At 39.0% G+C, this 18,521-nt stretch overlaps 1 protein-coding gene across 1 annotated transcript in view; it reads right to left on the bottom strand.

Moving 5' to 3' along the window:
- sntg2 (syntrophin, gamma 2) overlaps positions 1–18,521 on the bottom strand; it is an 89,800-nt gene that overhangs the window by 66,531 nt on the left and 4,748 nt on the right. Inside the window, exons 2-8 of the mRNA XM_084742954.1 lie at positions 11,627–11,764; positions 11,455–11,511; positions 11,237–11,294; positions 7,096–7,139; positions 5,923–5,964; positions 4,717–4,804; positions 3,302–3,396 (exon numbers count right to left, since the gene is read on the bottom strand). Coding sequence (XP_084599080.1) covers positions 3,302–3,396; positions 4,717–4,804; positions 5,923–5,964; positions 7,096–7,139; positions 11,237–11,294; positions 11,455–11,511; positions 11,627–11,764 — 522 coding nt within the window. The remainder of the gene's footprint in view (positions 1–3,301; positions 3,397–4,716; positions 4,805–5,922; positions 5,965–7,095; positions 7,140–11,236; positions 11,295–11,454; positions 11,512–11,626; positions 11,765–18,521) is intronic.

The following is an 18,521-nucleotide window of genomic DNA, read 5'->3' as shown; positions in this document are numbered from 1 at the left end:
CTACAGTCTACAGTTTACAGTTTAGCCACAGTGAAGCCACAGGTTTCACGCCTCCTCCAGCACTCAACAAAACCCAGGGGTTTCCTGAATGCAGGCTTACAACTTGTTAGCTAGCAAGCTAACAAGACACAACCCTTCATATCAATAAACTATGGTGCTACTGGCAGGCTAACTATCTCCCTCCACCTCTAGCCTCTACACTAACACTGATGCTAAATTAATAAGTCCCAAACCACTGAACTCACTGAGAAATTTAACCTGAACAGCAAACAAGCTCAACCCAAGCTTACAGGCTTACCTCAAAAATTGTCAATGTATGGACCTTTTCTCACAGCAGCCATTATGACATGAAGCAGTGGTTTAAACACAGGTGTTAACCAATAATACCATTCAGATCATCAGAGTCACGGTGCTGCTCTTATGCATGACTCTTTTTTTTCTCAGCAGATGTTGCAACGTGTCATAATAACAAAAACCCAGGTGTTAGCAATAACGGTAACACTATCTCAGTTCCATCAAATGATCCAGGAAACCATGGCTGTGACAATGATCCAGCATGCACAATACCTGGACCCTGAAACTATCCCTCTAAATGTAATGAAGTCATTTTTAATGTTGTCAACTACACGTGTGCTTTTCCTGCTGTGACGTGACAAAACGTTTTACTGACGTCTCCCCCATGTGCTGTTGGTTTTGTCGAACCTGTAACGACGGGAAACTCACACCTTCATAATTTTCATTATCACATTGACTTTTGTGATCTCACATAAATCCCAGCAAACCTCAGCAAAGGAGTCTAATGAACCCGAATGACTGCAGGGTTTTCATCTTCTGATATTGTCATTATTACCTCATGAACAATGGCACTGGCTGGAATGAGAATTAGGATTTGGTGCATTTATCTTGCGATTGTCTACCATTATTACTGATGCAGATCCAGGTCCAGATGCAGATGAGACTTTTCTACTTAAATTTGGATGACTGTGGGTGACATGCACAGCTGTTAAACTGCTCTGAATTAGAGGAGCCAGATGGAGGAGCTGGCTGTTTCACCTGAACCTTGAAGTAGATCACTTATTGTGTCTTGTGATCTTAATGACCATTTTAAAGCTAGGATACGAAGCTTAATTAGCATCGCAGTAAACATACACAAAAAGCTAGGCTAGTCTGGCACACGCAATGCATTCTGGTACATGTAGGCACTGCAGGACAGGCTCTTTGAGCAGGAGGATCATTTGTCAACATGAATGGCACTGACAGTCTTAATGGACTCCTAATGGACTTAACGCCCCACCAGTACAGACCACACGTCTATAAAATTTCAAGCCAAATACGTTCTTGTGACCACAGCATACGGCAAGTCAGCTGCATGTTCTTTTTAAATGTAAGTGCATCTGATGTTATGTCTAAGTGACAATTTAGCAATGACCATTTAATTCACATATACACTCAAGTCCTCATGCTGACACACAAAACACACTGGTAACACAAAGTAAAAGCTACTTTTAAAGCACTGCAAGTTCAAAAGTGTGTTTATTCAGCTTAAAGTGAATTATGTCAAGATACTTATTATAGCTGTGAATGAGCCCCTCAGAAAAACATTATTAAGCCTACAGTGTAAATACTGCACATTTCTATGTTGTTTTATATCTTAGCAACTCAAACAGTAGACATGTATCTCCTGATTACTTTATCTTATTCTTTTGGAATTTAATTAAATTTGAAAGCACCATTTGCTTGTAAAAACTGAAACGATATGGGTAGCATGACATTATTTGAAGAAATGAGACATGGGTATGACTTAAATAGAAAATATCTTTCGAACACCTTCAACTCAGATCATTATTTTTGCTCGTTCTAATAAGGCTTCTAATTAAATCTGAAAAAAATCTAACTTGGAAAAAATTGTGTCTCAGGATAGTTCCAGCAAACGTGCTACATCAGAGTTATACAATTAATTACTGTCCAATTCACCTGGGAACTCTAATTACAAACTAAATGCACGGCTGGAAGACCTAGAAACAGATGTATCATTCGAGGACTTGGAATCAGTGTGTACTGAGGCCCGCACTCAATCAATTAATACTCAGCTAAGACTGTTGCAGTGTAAATGGCTAATGAGAACATGCATCATTCTAGTTAAGTTAAATTAAATCAATATAATAGCCCAGATTTATGCACAAAATGCTCTGAGTTGAAGGGGCACTATTTTATTGTGTTTGGCGCTGCAGTAGGATAAGATCATTTTAGAAGGAGGTTGAAAAAAGCAATAGAAAACATTATATCAAAAGAGATTCCAATGGACCCTTTTTTTATTTAAGGCCAAGGGTTTTCTCTGCCTTTCTAGCTCAAAAGTGGGCCACTGTTGTATTACTGGCTGCCATCTTTGTTGAAAATTCCAACAAAATATGTAAAGGCTTTTGCTGCACCAAAACATTAGTGCCGACTTTCCCGTTTTGACCCACCTGTTGATACCTGTTCACAATGGAGAGTTCTTTTCTTTCGTCATTCTTAACTTGCCTGTTATCATGAAATAGAGCCAGGAGAGTGTATTATGCCCAGACAGACTGCAGTTGAGTGTTTTATGTCAATTCCTGTGCCAAATTTAACAGTGTCATTTGTCACAATGTTTGATTTTTTTTTAGATTTTTGCTTGAGCTTGGTATAAAATTCGAATCCCTGTGGCCACCTTCGTCCATCAAATTGCGATTTTGTCACTTAAGCGCAGCATGTAGTGCGCACCATGCATGCCACACATGTTCTCCAGCCTTTGCCAGCTTTGTCTCAAAAACATTCATAGGGAAAACATTGAGGCTAATATCTAAAAGACCACAAGCCAAAAGTGAACAAATAATGATAGATGTGCGTCTCCTGCATGCCAAAAGATCAATCACAGTGCTAACAGACCAAGAATTACCCATGTGGATTTGACAAATGCTAATATCTTTTTCTTTTTCTTTAAGAAGTGTGACTTATATGTGAAAAGGGACAAAAGAAATTGAAACTGTCTGGGGAACATTTACTGCTTTTGTGAAATATATGGACCTATTGGATAATGAAGAGGAAGAATGACTAGAACCCGATGGAAACCACACAATATGGGCTCAATTGTGTGACTGAAAGACTATTAATTTGAACATACTTTTTGGATTTATGTATGAGAAGTTTTTCATTTACTTATGTTGACAATGCACCAACTGGCATATGTATAAGAAAATAACACATTCAAAAAAAAGATAAATACTGAGACAAATCAAACAGTCCAATCAACCTTATACATGTGATATCAAATAAATCTTACTGTGTTGCTTCCATTTCCATTTCCATTTAAGTGCACACCACTGTCGAAGAGTGGCGAGGACACTCGGCTGTGATCAGTGGACGGCCCAGGAGAACCTGAGAGAGGGAGGAGAATGAGTCATGTTCTTTACAAAAACACTTCAGAGGAATCACTATTGAACTTTTAGTCCAACTTCCTGTCAGGTCTTTTATTATTTCACTCTTTCCACCTGAACCTCAAACACTGTGGCCCAGCTCGTAGTGGTAAATTTTAGAGTTTATTGTTGACTTCAGTCTGCTGCCCTGCCATTAAGCCCTGCAGTGTATTGTAGGTCATGGACGGCATCCAAAAGAGACAAATGCTGCTCTTTGATATGATATTAGCTTGGCGTTAGAGGACCTGCTTTCTGATTCGGGCACGCTCAGTAAACGGCTCTGGGCCTTTTCTGCTTTGTGCCATGGTGAGACAAAGGACGGCTTAGAGAGAATGCAACTTGAACCTTTTCGTTCTCAGGCACCAAAGCATGATTCGTCAGCCAAACGCCCTACAGAAAAACCTGAGTCGTCCTATGAATGTTAACTTGCCCACGAGATATGAAGACTTTCTCACAGCTCTCAGTTTGAATTTGTGGATCCTGCTCGTTTATCAACTGAGCTATAAATATTCATGGCATCTATTAGTATTAATTATTTTCCTACATCTGTGTGCTCCTCATAATTAGGTAAATTGTGCAAAATGATCATTATGTGGTGTTCCTTCACTTTTTGCTTACAGCTAATTCATAAGACAATAATTATCCTTGGCTTCACAGTCTGGACACATATGATGCAATGCCAAGTTCCCCTAATGTGCTACATTATGCTTCCTCATTAGCTCCCACATATGTGTTGGTTAAGCTAAGAGTTTAAAGGAAAAGTGCAACATTTTGCGAAATACTCTGAAAGTTAGATGAGAAGATTGATAACACTCTCGTATCTGTTTTATATATTTGATATATAAAAAAAATACAAAGTAGTTCCACTTGCTTTGAAACAGCGCTCCATAAAGTTGCTAAACTTTCTAGAATTTACAATTTACTTTTTGTCTTTAGTGCTCCTTCAAATTCTCATTTTCTTGCTCGCCATCATCACCTTTTACCGGCTCCACATGGATGACTTTAGCGTCTGTGTTTTCATCGCTTCAAGCTGCTGAAGGTAACTACAGGAGCGGGGGATTGCAGCTCTGGGTGTTTCTGACATTACTGCCTGCCTCAGGCCACTGAGCATGACAATCTATTACTTTGAAATAAATGCTCATCTACTGAACTGCTTTAAAGCGTCAAAGTGGGCAAAAAGACAATCTGCCATAAATTTGGTTTATTCCTTTATTGCCCAAAATGCTCAGTGAAATGAAGATTATTGTGAGCTTGCATGGCATCAAAACTACGTGAGTCTTACCTAGAGGCAGTTTGAGAAATGATGGGACTTCTCGCAGGTAGCGAACGGTGATGGTGACCTCATCTCCTGCAGTGCGCAAGAGGTGAACCTGATGGGAGCGAGAGAGGGAGGGATTGAGATAGATAGCAAGAGAGAGAGGGAGACTGTAAGCGATGCGGGGAGATAAAATTTAATCTCACATAAATGAAACAAACCACATTCATGTCGAGCTGTACACAGCCTGAGCAAACAAAATGTAACAGGAGATGAGTGCAGAATACCTAATCATAAGTTAAAGCCTGACAGATGCAGCTTCACTTAAATGATGAAAGGCAGAACTTGAAGGCCGGCGTTTCTCTCATGACAGGCGGCAGCAAAGTGACAGCTGACACCACAAAGTAATTACGCTCTGAATGTCTGATTATCTGATGCCTAAGTGATATAAAATATGTCCTCAAAGATGTTGAGTCATAGTTTCAAAGAGGCATTCAAGTAAGGTTAGGATTAAAGGATAAAATCTGAAATCTGTCCATCCTCCATTCACGTTGGCAAAGAGAGAAAATAAGCGCAAATGAGACACTTGACTGCAACGTCTAACATGCAAGGTCACATCTATGCACCCTAAATGCACATCTGCTATCAGATCCTTCACTATCCTCTCGAACATCGTGCGATAGCCCTTGTTACTTTAGCCTGAGCATCTGTCGGTGGTGCGAGCGTGACAGCCTGCCATTAAAAGCTCTGGATTTTGTTCAAGAGAAGCTGCTCATTATGTGTTTTGACGCTCTGGAGGTGAATACAGTGAACAGCTGTTTGGGGCTGTGCAAGGAGAAAGAGATGACAGACATGGGAAGAGCGTGTGTGCTTGTGTGTTTGTGTGTGTGAAATGGGGGATGGTGGTAGAGAAAAAAGAAAATATTTAACAAGGACAAACGCTAAATTGTATTAAAACTCTGAAATATCATTATTAGCGCCCTCAATCTCTGTGCAGATTGTGATACCGATCTACTCCTTTTCAATCTTTTCAATTTGTCACAGCTTAAATCAAAAAAAAAAAAAAAAAAGAAAAGGCAGCCTGCCAAGATGACAACTGAGATTGTTGAGGCGCACCACTTCGTGTTGAAAGCCACTGGGATTTGGTGTTAAACCTGGGAGAAAGATGGAACAGCAATGGATAGATGGAGCAGGATATTGGCTTTTTAAACAGTTAATTACAAATATACTCACAACTTCCTCGTGTGTACAAGGCTCTACATTTATGCCATTGACCTAAAGAAACCAACAGAGAGAGAGGAAAAGCAAATAAGTAATGTGGATTGTAAATTACAGTAATTTAGCAACTCTATGGCCACTTGCTGCAGGCACAGGGCCAGGACCCCCGGACCAAACCTCTGGATGAAGTGACTCACATACATAACATATCAGACTGAAAGACAGTCAAATGACCACAAAGAGACACAACATGAACACAGAGGCTACATGACCACAAAAGGATGCAACATGACCACAGCACAGAGACACAAAATCACCACAAAGACACACAAAACAACCACAACATGATGTTACATGATCACAGAGAGAGACAAAATTACCACAAAGAGACAAAAAACAACTACAAAGAAACACAAAACAACCAAAAAGAGATGCAAAGAGACCACAAAAAGACACAATATGGCAACAAAGAGACATTAAACAACCACAAAGAGACAAAACAATGTCAAAGAGATGCAAAACAACCACAAAGACACTTTGTGTCCCCGCATGCTCTGCCATAAATTAAAGTATGTAAATAAATGCAATATTCTGCAGCATAAGTATTTAAACAAGTAATTTCAAATCAAATGTGAAGCAGCTGTGATCCAAAGGTGAAAGCAACAGCAATTCACAATATAATATAATTCATAATAACTTCCAATATGAATGTTATTAATGCTTGGCTGTCCAGTGAATCTACTTGATGCTCAAGATTAACAGCAGATCCAATAAACCTGCCAGACAGATTCAAATTAACTTTTTAAAAGATTAAATGAATATCATTACTAAAGACTAGATGCTTTTGATGATTATTTTAATGAACAGGAGCTATTTATATTTGTTGGCAACCTTACAATGAATCTGACAATGAGGTATTTGTTCAGTTAAATTGAAATTGTGTGTTATGATTCAGTAAGAATAAATTTGAGCACAATATTATCTCTTCAACAGAGCATCGAGACATCAACAGTCTAATCCGATTAAAATCACAGCGTTTAAATTTTAAAAAGATTCTCTTCTTATTTCTTAAATGAAATTACACTCTCAAAACAGAAGAGGGCTGACATTAAGACGCAACAAGTCGCCACTGTTGGTAATGACCCGCATCAACCTTGGAGCAAATAAGTCATGAACTGATGTACCAACCTGCAACACAGCGTCCCCGACGAACAGCTTCCCCGTCTGATCAGCTGCAGGCGTCGATTGTCAAGTGTCAGAGGTTAATGAAAACATTAAAAAATAATTGCTCATTTCATACATGTTAATGTGGTGGAAATAGCAATCAGTGTCTCTGTCTGACTAATCTCTGGCAACATCCCACAGCTCAGAGAAAGAACACAGGAAAGCATGAAATTTGAAACTAATCAGGATATAAACTCATTTGCAGCGGCACGGGAGGAAACAATGAGAGCTCTGTTGTGAAAAGATTTGTAAAGCTCTGTGAAAAGAGCTCTTAACGTCCCCCGGGATATGAAGACATGATTCACTCGTATGCAGAAAGGTATTAAGAGAGATGTGGGCAAAACGACGAATTACAGGAAAATGATTCAGTCACATGACACTCTGATCATCGTAACTGAATACTGAGAGGTCATCACTTCCTACAATTTAACAGACGAACAAATACTTTCTCTTCCATCTTGTTGACAGCACGGTCACATTACCCTCCCAATCAGGCTTCTGTTTACTTCTTCACAGGAAATATACTCCACACCCAATTACAAGAAATGTATGCAAACTTTTCTTTTTCTTGTGTTTTAGATCAAACTTTGTTGCCCCGATACATAAACAGCATATTTTTACTTATTATTGGGTTCCAATAGGTGTAAACAGCCCGATCAATAAAGCAGATTTTAAAGGAATACGTCAACATTTTGGGGTAAAGAAAGAAGGGACTGATACCAATCTTATGCTGTGGAGCTGGAATCAAGACATGTTTAGCCTGGTTTAGCATAAACAGGCAAACAGCTGGTCAATGCCTCCTACAGGACGCTTAAATCAATACTTTCTGAGCCCACTAGTACGCAAGGCTCTGCATGGCATTACCAGACCTCTAATTTGTTGAGACTGGCTTGTCTGTGGAATGCAGACTCCTGAAAGGAGTATATTTAGGCCTTTACACAATGTATCGTGTTGTTTAATTAAACCTAACCTGTCAAACAAAACATTGTTTTAACCTACAGAACTTAAAAAAAAATCTATTGAAGACTCCAAGTATCTCTGAATTTGGAGAATTGTGTATAAGAGGACTGAAACCGTCTGGTCAGCTGATCGATTGGTTGGTCGACCTGCTCTTGTCTGACCTAATTCTTGGACAGCTGCTTTTGTTACTTTAAAGGAAAGAAGCGGTTTTTAATCCATTATTGTCGGGCATGACACATGCAGACCTGATGTATTTTAGTGGCTATTTACTGAACTTTTACTGGCTCCAAATTAACTGACACCATATCAAAGTACCAGCGCTATACGCCACATCAGCCCCCAGCCTCAGAGGACAGAGGAGCTTTTTTTTCGATGACAACGTGTGTGGATTTTACTCTACTGGACTGTTTATGTTTAAGCTCAATACCAGCTGTCTGTGACCTAACTTCAAACATACAGTTTTGCCAAGTTTGATGTTGGTTTGGTATTTATTTTGTACGTTATCCTGTTGAATCTGGCGTTAACATATTGCTAATGTGGATATTACCACATGCTGGGGCAATGATGGAATCATGTTATAATATTGAGGGACAATGAAAGAGAAGCAGTTTGTACTTTAAGCCTCATGTGAAGGCAACTAAGGAACAAGAGTAGCATGTTTGATGACTGTAAGTGTTGCTTTTGTGGAAGTTTAAATTGCAGGGCGAGCTGCATTCACTCTGAGCTTTGTTTGTATATGAAAGCCGGTGTGACCCTTGTCGCCTGTGTGTTTATGTAACACTATATGTACTTGATAGACATGCCCTGAAGGTAATAATATAACTACATGTGAAGCAGAACTGTTGTGAAAGTGCAGGAATTCATGTGCTTGCATGTGCTTTTCTTTGATTGACAAAAGCCCTAGTGTATAAAATGATGCACAACAAATTTAGAATATTTCCATTCACTTACACATATAAATACACACACACATACACATATATGAGACATAATGTGGACTAAGTTAGTTTTTCCAACCTTCTAAGCTACTTTAGGGGACATAATAGGCAAATGTTAAGAGATTTTTAACCATACTTCTAGAAATGTAAATTTAGGAGTGTACTAGAACTACAATCTATTTCATGACGAAGAGCTGATTGTGGTGATTGTTTGCAGTTTCCGATGTTAATGAGGATGCCAGATTTGGCACTCTTGTACTAACTATAATTGTTAACTACTATCAACTAACAAAGATGTTGAGTCAGTGTTAGATGTGTTAGTTGGGATAGGGATATTTTTTAAAGCCAGCCTCACTGTTTCCCCATGTTTCCAGTCTTCACGCTAAGCTAGGCTAAACACCTCCTCAGTCCAGCTCCATAATAAAGTAGCAGAATATGGGTCAGATGTTAAACATGAAGTTTACTAGTTTACTTGTCAGAAGTAGCGCCCAGTCTGTGCAGTTGTATAACGACTTCTTTGGCTCTGGAGGGCAATTTCCAAAGTCTAAGAAAATAATACTGATGATGTCATCAGTTAGAGTTTGGAGACTGCAAAATTTAAAACAGAAATCCTGCAGTACAAACTGGGATTTGAAAGACCTGAGAATTTACCAGGAAAGGCAGATGTAATACTTTTGCATTATGGGAAAGGTGGACCCTGCTTCTTTGGCTTCTTACTCCTCTTTTTATACCCCACTCTCACAAATGTTCCCAACTCTGAGAAAATGCAAAATATAAATCGCTGAAGTACCTGAGGTTGATATTAAACCTTCAATCTCACCTTGGAAAGAATTCAAAATTGCTTGTTTTAAGTCTGAACTATTCCACTGTCTCCCAGATCGAAAGCCCATTTCTTTACTTTTCCGTCTTTGGTTTCATCTTTGATTGATTGACCCAATATAATCTGATACTTCTACAGGAAATATAAAAATAAATGATGCTCTCAAAATGTTCCAAGTCTTAATGTGAACTTAAAGGGTAAATTTGTTGCTTTTTGAACCTAGACCTTCTTTTCCCATGTTTTTGTGTCTTTGCAACTAATGGGAATGCAAATTTTCAGAAATCTTCCTGTACTGAGCGAGACGGCTACAGCCAGCGGAGGCTAAACTAAGATGCAACGTAATTCTTATGAGCAAGTGCGCCAAGCTCAGACTGTTATTATAGTCGAACATTAGTGTCTAACATTACGGAAAGGATCACTGCAGGGACAGACCTTTTTTTATAGACTAAGATATGGTTTGTTTAACCACAGACAGGCGCTATATCACTCTGTTCAAAGTGACCTGACTCCCTTTATAGATAAGTTTATCATCATAAAACACACGTCATTCAACCTCGACAGAAACAAAATAAAACTTTCCAAATAGTCGTTGCTCATCTTTCCACTGCTCCCCCAAAATAAACTCTTTCTTCACTATGTTAGATGAAGTGAAAATATTCTGGCTGTACACACTATTCCTCCCCATTTCTTCTCTGATGTCCAACCTCTTCTCGCTCCTCCTTCGATATTTTTACATGTGATGCTGTGAATAAATGGATTATTATGACCAAACCAGAGTTGGTGATTGTTGGAACAGTGGAAAGACAAACCACAATGTTTTTGTTGAGTTTGTTAATGATGAGTTTGATGACAGCAATAAAAGTGGCTTTTTTTCTGATTAAAGAAAATGTATCTTACTCTTTAACAAAAAAGTCTGTCTCTGAAGAGAAAGCGGGAGGTTGGACAACAGAGAAGCAGCGTGTAGTAACAGAGAGTAGAGCCAGACTATTTTCATCTCTGTAGGAATCTTTTCCATAATGTTGCCAGAAAATTACAAAAGTCTGAGCTTGTCAGTGGCAAAACAAGCACATTTAGTGGAAGTACGTTTAATGGTGCGCAGTTGCCCATAAGGATTACAATGCATGCTGTTCCATCGCTTGCAGTGGACTCGCTCAATAGTGGATCAATTTCTAAAATCGTTGTCCCAATTAGTCACAAAAACATGGAAAATAAGGTCCAGGTTGAAAAATACCCAAGTTACCCTTTAAATGCCATCTGTAATGCATCCAGTATCTTTTTCTAACTTCATTAACATTTCTATAATCAACTTAATTAATGACATTTACCATTGAATTGATAAATTATTTCCAGATCCATACTGCAGGAGTGAAATAAAATACTTTCTTACCTACTTGGTCTTTGAAAATCTTTGAAATAACCACTGGTACGTTGTGCTCTGCACCTCCCTGAAAAGCATAAAGAGGAAGATGAGAATGAACGGTGTTGCATTTCAGTGGTGGAATTTGCTGCCAAAACTGCTCTCTCAGACACAAACAGTCAACTCTGCAACCCAGAGACTTTTCATTCTCACTTTATTCTCTCCAGAATCAAAACTTATCTGCTTACTTTGATGCTTAAGCCCAGACCGCCAGTCGCCTGTCTTCGCAGTACAACAGTTCTGTGCTTTAGAAAGTGGGAGTTTCTTATTGGCAAAGAGATATTGTGAACATTGAAACAGTATTCTGGAGTTATGCGGCATGAATAACAATGCAAGCCTCAAGCCCTCTGGCGCACTTACATTTACTTGGGATTCACTTCCACTTGTGCAAACCACATCCAGCTTCTGTATGGTTAATACCTCTTTGGTCAATTTCAGGCAGACATCATAGGTATTGTTGGTCTCCTCATTGTACAGCAAAGCAATTCCAGATTTTGTCTGTTGGAATTGAGAAGAGCATTGACATTATGCCAAGCAGAGCAATTATGTACACAATGAACATTTTAATCCTCTTTCCTCAATGTGTCATTTGTGTACCCCATTCTACTGGTCTAGTTTTGGGTTAATTGGTTTTGCCTGACGTCGTGAAAGCATGAACCTTTGTGTAATAGAAAAAAGGACTGCGTGCTTTGAATTTCATATCTCTACCTTACAAAAAAGGAATGCACAAAAGTTCGGGAAATTGCACTGAGCAGACAGTCTGACTTTGAGGACAGAAATGACGACAACAGCCAACTCAGATAAAAGAGTCACGGCACAGACATCGCACTTTGAACTATGACTATCTCTGAGTAGTTGAGCAGATTCCACAAACACCTGTAAACAGGACACAGTGCAGTTTAATCCCACTTGAATGCATTATTCTGTGATCTTTCACTGCTCCGTCACTATCTGCAAACACCTGAAGCCAAACCACCAAACCCTCGAGCAGCTCTAATGAATTAGAAATCGCCTTTTGTCTACAGATTAAGTGAGGTGCTGCCAGATGGGTTTTTTTTTCCAAGTTCTGCAATGCTATTAGTCACATTTCAGGTAATAGGTCTATACTTCAGTGATTCCTGATGTGCCCCTCACCCATATCAGATGAGTTCAAGTATCCCTTTATCGAAACAAGCAGAGTCCAAAATTGTTCTTCTGAACCGAAACTTTGTATTTGTTTTAAGCAGCAGCTTATTCTCAAAGTTCCAAAATTCAAATCAGGGCTCATTAAATGTTTTGCTACACTCAGGTGGAATAAACTTAAGCAGGATTTAAAGTTGGATCGCCTGATTTCTTCTTCTTCTTCTTGTTTATTAAGTCTGTCATCAACTATTTTCCTATTCCTGCAATGGTTGGTGCAGCAGCAGCAGGATGTTTCAATCATTTGTTTGTTCATTTTAGCAATACATTTTTTAGCTTACTTCCTAGATACTTTTCACACACTGAGTATTTCTCATTCTCAGGTTGGTGGTTATCTTGTCCTGTAAAGTCAGTCTTTTTGTAGGTGATGGTTTATTGGTTCTTTTGACAGTAAACAGAATAAAGATGAGCTTTTGAAACCTGTGCATTAATTCAAACACAAATGTTTAGGGCGAATTCGTGGAAAAGGCTGTCATAGGCAACTGGACTTGGTAGAGTTCTTGAAGACGTTTTGCCTCTCATCCAAGAGGCTTCTTCACTTTGTGTTCAGTTCAAGTTCAAGAACTCCACCAAGTCCAGTTGCCTGCGACAACCTTTTCTATGAATACAATGACCTGGATGACTGAGAATCTTCACAGACACGTTTAGGGCAAATCATTATTTTCAGCCATGCTAACAGAGTGGCTCTGCTGAAGGCAGTTTCATTTGATTATTGCCATATGCCTGCAAATGGCATTCTCCTCAGCTGTATTTTGTGTTGATGCTAATTACCAAATGTTAGCATGCTAATATGCCAAGCTAAGATGGTGTACGCGTTAAACATAGTAGGGACTTGTGCATAAAACATTGCTACCCTTGCTAGTCGGCACCAGAAATAATACAACTATGAATAAAAACAATAGCATACATTACAAGATATTCAATGTTCATTTGATGTCTTGTCTTTTGTATGCATTTGAGAAGTGAGCACATAATTGTTGAATTTGTGAAACCAAAATTCGTCCCCATTTTTGCTTGATAAGCAAATTTAAGACACTGTGTGGATGGCAGTATATGTTACTCCAAAACCTGTATGTACCTTTGAGCATTAATGGTGTCTTCACAGATGTGACAGTTAGCCATGCTGTGGGCTCTAATGCCCAAATGCAAACCAGTGAGGTGGAAAGTAAAGATGACCTCTCATAAAACCAGCACGCTTAGGCAGTATTTCATAAGAAAAAAAAACAAGAAAAAAGAAAATATTGACCGGAGCAATGACTAACCACGTTCAGCACAGGTACGAGGACGTTAACCTGCAAGGAGTACAGGCTGCTGGTGCTAGCACTGCTAACGTTAACCACACTCTGCAAACTGATATGATATTGTTTACTGCCCAAGTGTTTTCTTACTCTCCAACTAAACAACTAGTTCTGTTCAATGACAAGCATATCTGCCGCTAGCAACATCCTGACATTACACCCGCTGAATATGCATGGAGCATGTTAGCATCACTGTGACCATATTAGTTAGTATGCTAACATTAGCATTTAGCTGACTCTGGCACTGATGTATCTAACAGATTCAGAGAGCAGCTAGTGTGTCATGTCTCGTTTCAAATTTTCTGAGCTGCTCCACAATCTTTCCACGTACCCCCTGGTAACTGCAGAACTACCCTCTGGGGTACAAGTCTCCATACACAATTAAGTCTGATGTGTAATTTCACTCCAACCTCTAATAGTAGCTGCTTCACTCTGTATAATTATGGATATGGCTGAATACAGTGGTGAGATCCATAATTCCCAACGGTTTTGTCCTGATCTAATCTGTGATGTATAAGATATCACATAGACAAACAATTAACTCCAAACCCCAAACCCCCTCCCCAATTGCTACTTGAAATACTTGAAATTGCTGTATTGAAGTGGTGAGTTATTATTATTTCCCCAAGCTTCATCAAAATCCAGCTACGAGAGTCAATAAGATTGATGGATGATCTGACATATAAACAAATGAAAGGACAACAGCCAATGTTTGATGGAAAAACAATTGCCAGTTGAACTGAAGTGACTTGACTGTGAATGAAAGAGACAGCTTAATATGCAAGGAGTGGTGGACAAAATAAAAGGAACACAAATATAATGCAGCCCAATACACCACCTCAAGCAACTGCTTCAAAAGTTCCTATAGACTTGAATCAGCATGTTTCCGACAGTCTCACCAGATATAACCTTCAAAAAGATTGAATTTAATGCAGGATGGTTCTGTTGGATTTCAGTTATTGGATCCACCCCCTCTTTTATTTGATAGTGTAGCAGGTTTTACTCTCTAGGTTTCCCTTTTCACATGAAGTATTATCAAATGCCTCCTACAACACTGCTGATAATAAGCAGTGCATTAAATTGAGTACCTTACCACATTAACCCTATTATCAATGCTTTATACTGAGCATTTACGGAAAGAAAACGGGAATTACCATGATTGAAAACACGAGAGTACAAATGTGTGCTAATTGTCCATATTTTAAATAACTGTGTGTCTGGACTGTCTTGATCTAAGCTTATTAATCCCTGAAAAATGCTCATAAGGCAACTCTAAAAGCAGGAAAATGTAGAAGCGATCAGAAGGAGGACAAAAACACAAATGTTTGTAGTTGGTTTGTTGCCCCAGGCAATATCTAGATTTCAAAAGAACAACAGAAGATCGACCTTTTCATAGATGATGTACTCTTGAGGGGTCAGAGTCGGTGAAAAAGGTGACAATCAGTATGTGAGTGGGGTCAACCAATTCTCTTTTAAGAGACTTTGGAATGAAGGTCGCGCTCTGTTTCTGCCCAAGAAGACAGAGTGTAAATTAAAGCCTCTTTGTGGAAACATGGCTGCTGGGCAACATTCAGGGGACACAAAACAAGTCTAAAAGTTTGAAATGGGGAAAAAGTCAGTCTCACTGACTGCCTGTAACGACACAGGAAATCAGTTTCACCTCCATTACTTTCTACTCTGTCACTGCCCAGCCTCTTAGGTAACGCTGTTATGTAGCAGTTATTGTTTTTTGTCCTCAGGCTTGTCAAGTAAATCTCATATGGCATTCATACATAGAAACACTTGCAAGGCCATAAACTTTATATAATTCTGTTGAAAAGGCTGACTGCACCATGAACAAAAACTCTTTTGTACACAAAAGATCTTTTGTTCCTTTATTTGGTTATTAACGTTTTGAAGCAAAAGCTACAAAGACAATGACAAACGAGCGTGTTCATGAACTTCATGCCAAAATCAAGAAGACAACCAACAAACTTACACGAACTCTTGACTAAATAGATTTCCTGAAGAAAATCAACCTTCTTAAAATTGAACTTAACATAAGGTTTTGCTAAGAAATCGGTACTGTATATACAGTATAGGCCTGGATGATAAAACAATATCAATATCTGTGGCTGATGACATGTCAACAATAGCAATAAGAAAGTAGTTCAATAAAATGTTTTTCTTGAATGCATTAACTGCAAACCACCATGAAAGCACATAACAAATATTCCACGGCTCATAAGCAGCTTGTCGTCTCTCTTGATGATGGAGCATGCTACGAGTGCAACACAAACAGCCAATCATTTAACAGTTGTGTTGTCCAGTTGCCCCATTGACATGAGCAGAGTGACTACGGATGAAGCAGATAGTCGACTGAATTAATAAAATCAAAAAACTGCCTTGGTGTGGTCTTTATTTGTGTTTAGAGCGTTATCATGGTGAAACAATCAGGAAAAAATAATGTTTTATTTCTCTGGTTCGCCTGTTTTCTACCAGCGCCGAGCGCCATCTCTGCCTGTTTATTCTGTACCTTGGAAACGCCGCTGCACTGCCCGAGTCCGAGGAGAACGCTAGAAAAGACACTTTTGCGACTCATAATAATAACTCCTTGGGCTGCAATAATCGAAGTGGTGCATGTTGTGTTGTATCCCGGGAGAAACTGACTGTCTCCAGTGAAAGAGAAATGGTTTGACATTAAAGTTGTTGCATTAAAAAGAAAAACACACCACAAGAAAAATAAGGAAACAGGTGGAGGAGAAAGAGCACCTGATCTGTCAGCTCAAGAACTGACTGCAGTTATTGGAAATATCTGTAAGTGGGATAAAAAAAAAAAAAAATGAGGGTCAAAGCGATGACATCCAGCCAGGACTTTCACCCAAAGACAATGATGATGATATGTAATCTAGCACAATACATTCATAAAATCAATGGATGTGCCTAAGGTAGAAACAGATAATTATAACAATTATGATAAAATTCTAAAAACAAGGAAAATACAATCAAATAAATGAACCATAAAAACAATTCCAAAACTTCTAATACAGTTTTTATGATGAATGTGGTTTTGATGTGCTTAACATTTAGTAAAAAGGTGTGTTTCAACATTTTTTAAGACAGCCAGGCTATAATCATTTGTGCAGATGCATGGTCTGAAGCAGTTCTAAATTCGCTCTGAGTATGGACAAATTCAGGTAAGATAATATGATGAATCCGAGATTTGTGCCTAAAACGTTTGTATGCATGGTTTAAGCACTGTTTGTGAATAAGGCCCAGTGATCACAATTGCTGGGCAACCGTTTCTAAGCCAGTGCTTTTAATGTTTGCTTTGGTGGTTAAATAATGGTGTGAGTCGTGACATATGAACGAAAACAATGTTTGTTTTGTTTTTTCTTTGTTAAACGTCTAAAATGATTCATTAGATGGGCTACAAATTTGTTTGAGATTAATGTAGTCCAGGGTGGTGTGCATTCCTATGGTGACCATGGTGTAGTTAAATTTATTCAGCAATCTAATGATGGGGTCCTCAATAAAGACATCCATAGTGTGGGAAAACGTGTGGGAAGTAGGGACTGATGTCCCCAGCTCTTGGGCTTATTATTTGTCAGGACTGTGCTTCAGGAAGCCTGTTCATGTGTGACTCAGTGCAGGCATGTGGGACTGTAAAGCATATTCTATAGTGCTGTAATGCAACCTCATCTGATTTGTGTAGACTGACAACAATGGAGAGGATAAAAGCCACCTTGTGGGACACATACATACAACAATCACACACTACTTGCATATTCTCCTTAGGCAGTCTGTCAGAAATTCAATGGAAAAAACACCTTCAACATTCAAATCACACCGCTTCCGCAGAAACACATGCCTTTGTAATATATTCAAAGCTGAACTGAGTTAAAATCTTGTGACAGCATATCATACTCATCGTGCTGACTGTGGTCAAATTCTGTCCTCTTTTCCCTTAAAACCTTACAGCCAAACGGGGGAGGGGGCGAAGCCTACAACCCCATGCAATCCAGCACAAAAGCCCTGCAATATATCCTCTATTTGTAAAGCTTAAAATGTCCGTTTTTTGTTGTTTTAGTGATACTGTCAGGAGGTTTTGATTCAACCTATGGTCATCTTTGAGGCTGTAGTTTTTTTTTGCAATATGTGGATGACTCATATCTTCTAAAATCAGATCTGTTTATAAGAAGAAAAAAGATTGTAACACCCAAGCTGTTTGGAGAGCATTGACATACAAAGCGCGGTGACAAAGTGACCTTTGACTGATGGATATTCTCAATGGCAGCCGAGCCGTAAAAGGTGCAATATGTGAGAAATTATGTAAAAACACAGACAGTTTACGTCCTCAGTTGAAAATTAAAGTGTCAGCAGAGCCTCACACTAGAAATGTTCACAGTTGCAATTGGCTTCTAGTATGTGACACCTGACCAAAGACCCAAACTGGAGTGAGTCCAAGTCTCATTCCAATCAGGAATTTTATGAAGCTGCACTGACTCGTTTCTAGCTCTGATCATAACCCATATGATCATGATTACATGTGAAAAATGTGGGGGGTTTTTAAGCACATGGAGATGTGCTACTGTTTTTGATCGCAGCTGCTCATTAATTGGTGATGTATATTTCTGATCCCAGTGTCACTGTTCTCTCTGTATTTGGGTCTGTTTGAATTCACTGTGTTTTAGATCAGATTTTATTATACACGAATCCAGGGAAATTACCGGAAGTAAACAAGACGGCATTGCTGCATCTCCGTACAGTATGCACGCTTGTATGTAAGGTGCCATAAG

Source organism: Lutjanus erythropterus, chromosome 18 (genome assembly GCF_056507025.1).
Source record: "Lutjanus erythropterus isolate fLutEry1 chromosome 18, fLutEry1.hap2, whole genome shotgun sequence".
NCBI lineage: Eukaryota > Metazoa > Chordata > Actinopteri > Lutjaniformes > Lutjanidae > Lutjanus > Lutjanus erythropterus.
This window is presented reverse-complemented; position numbering and strand designations above follow the sequence as displayed.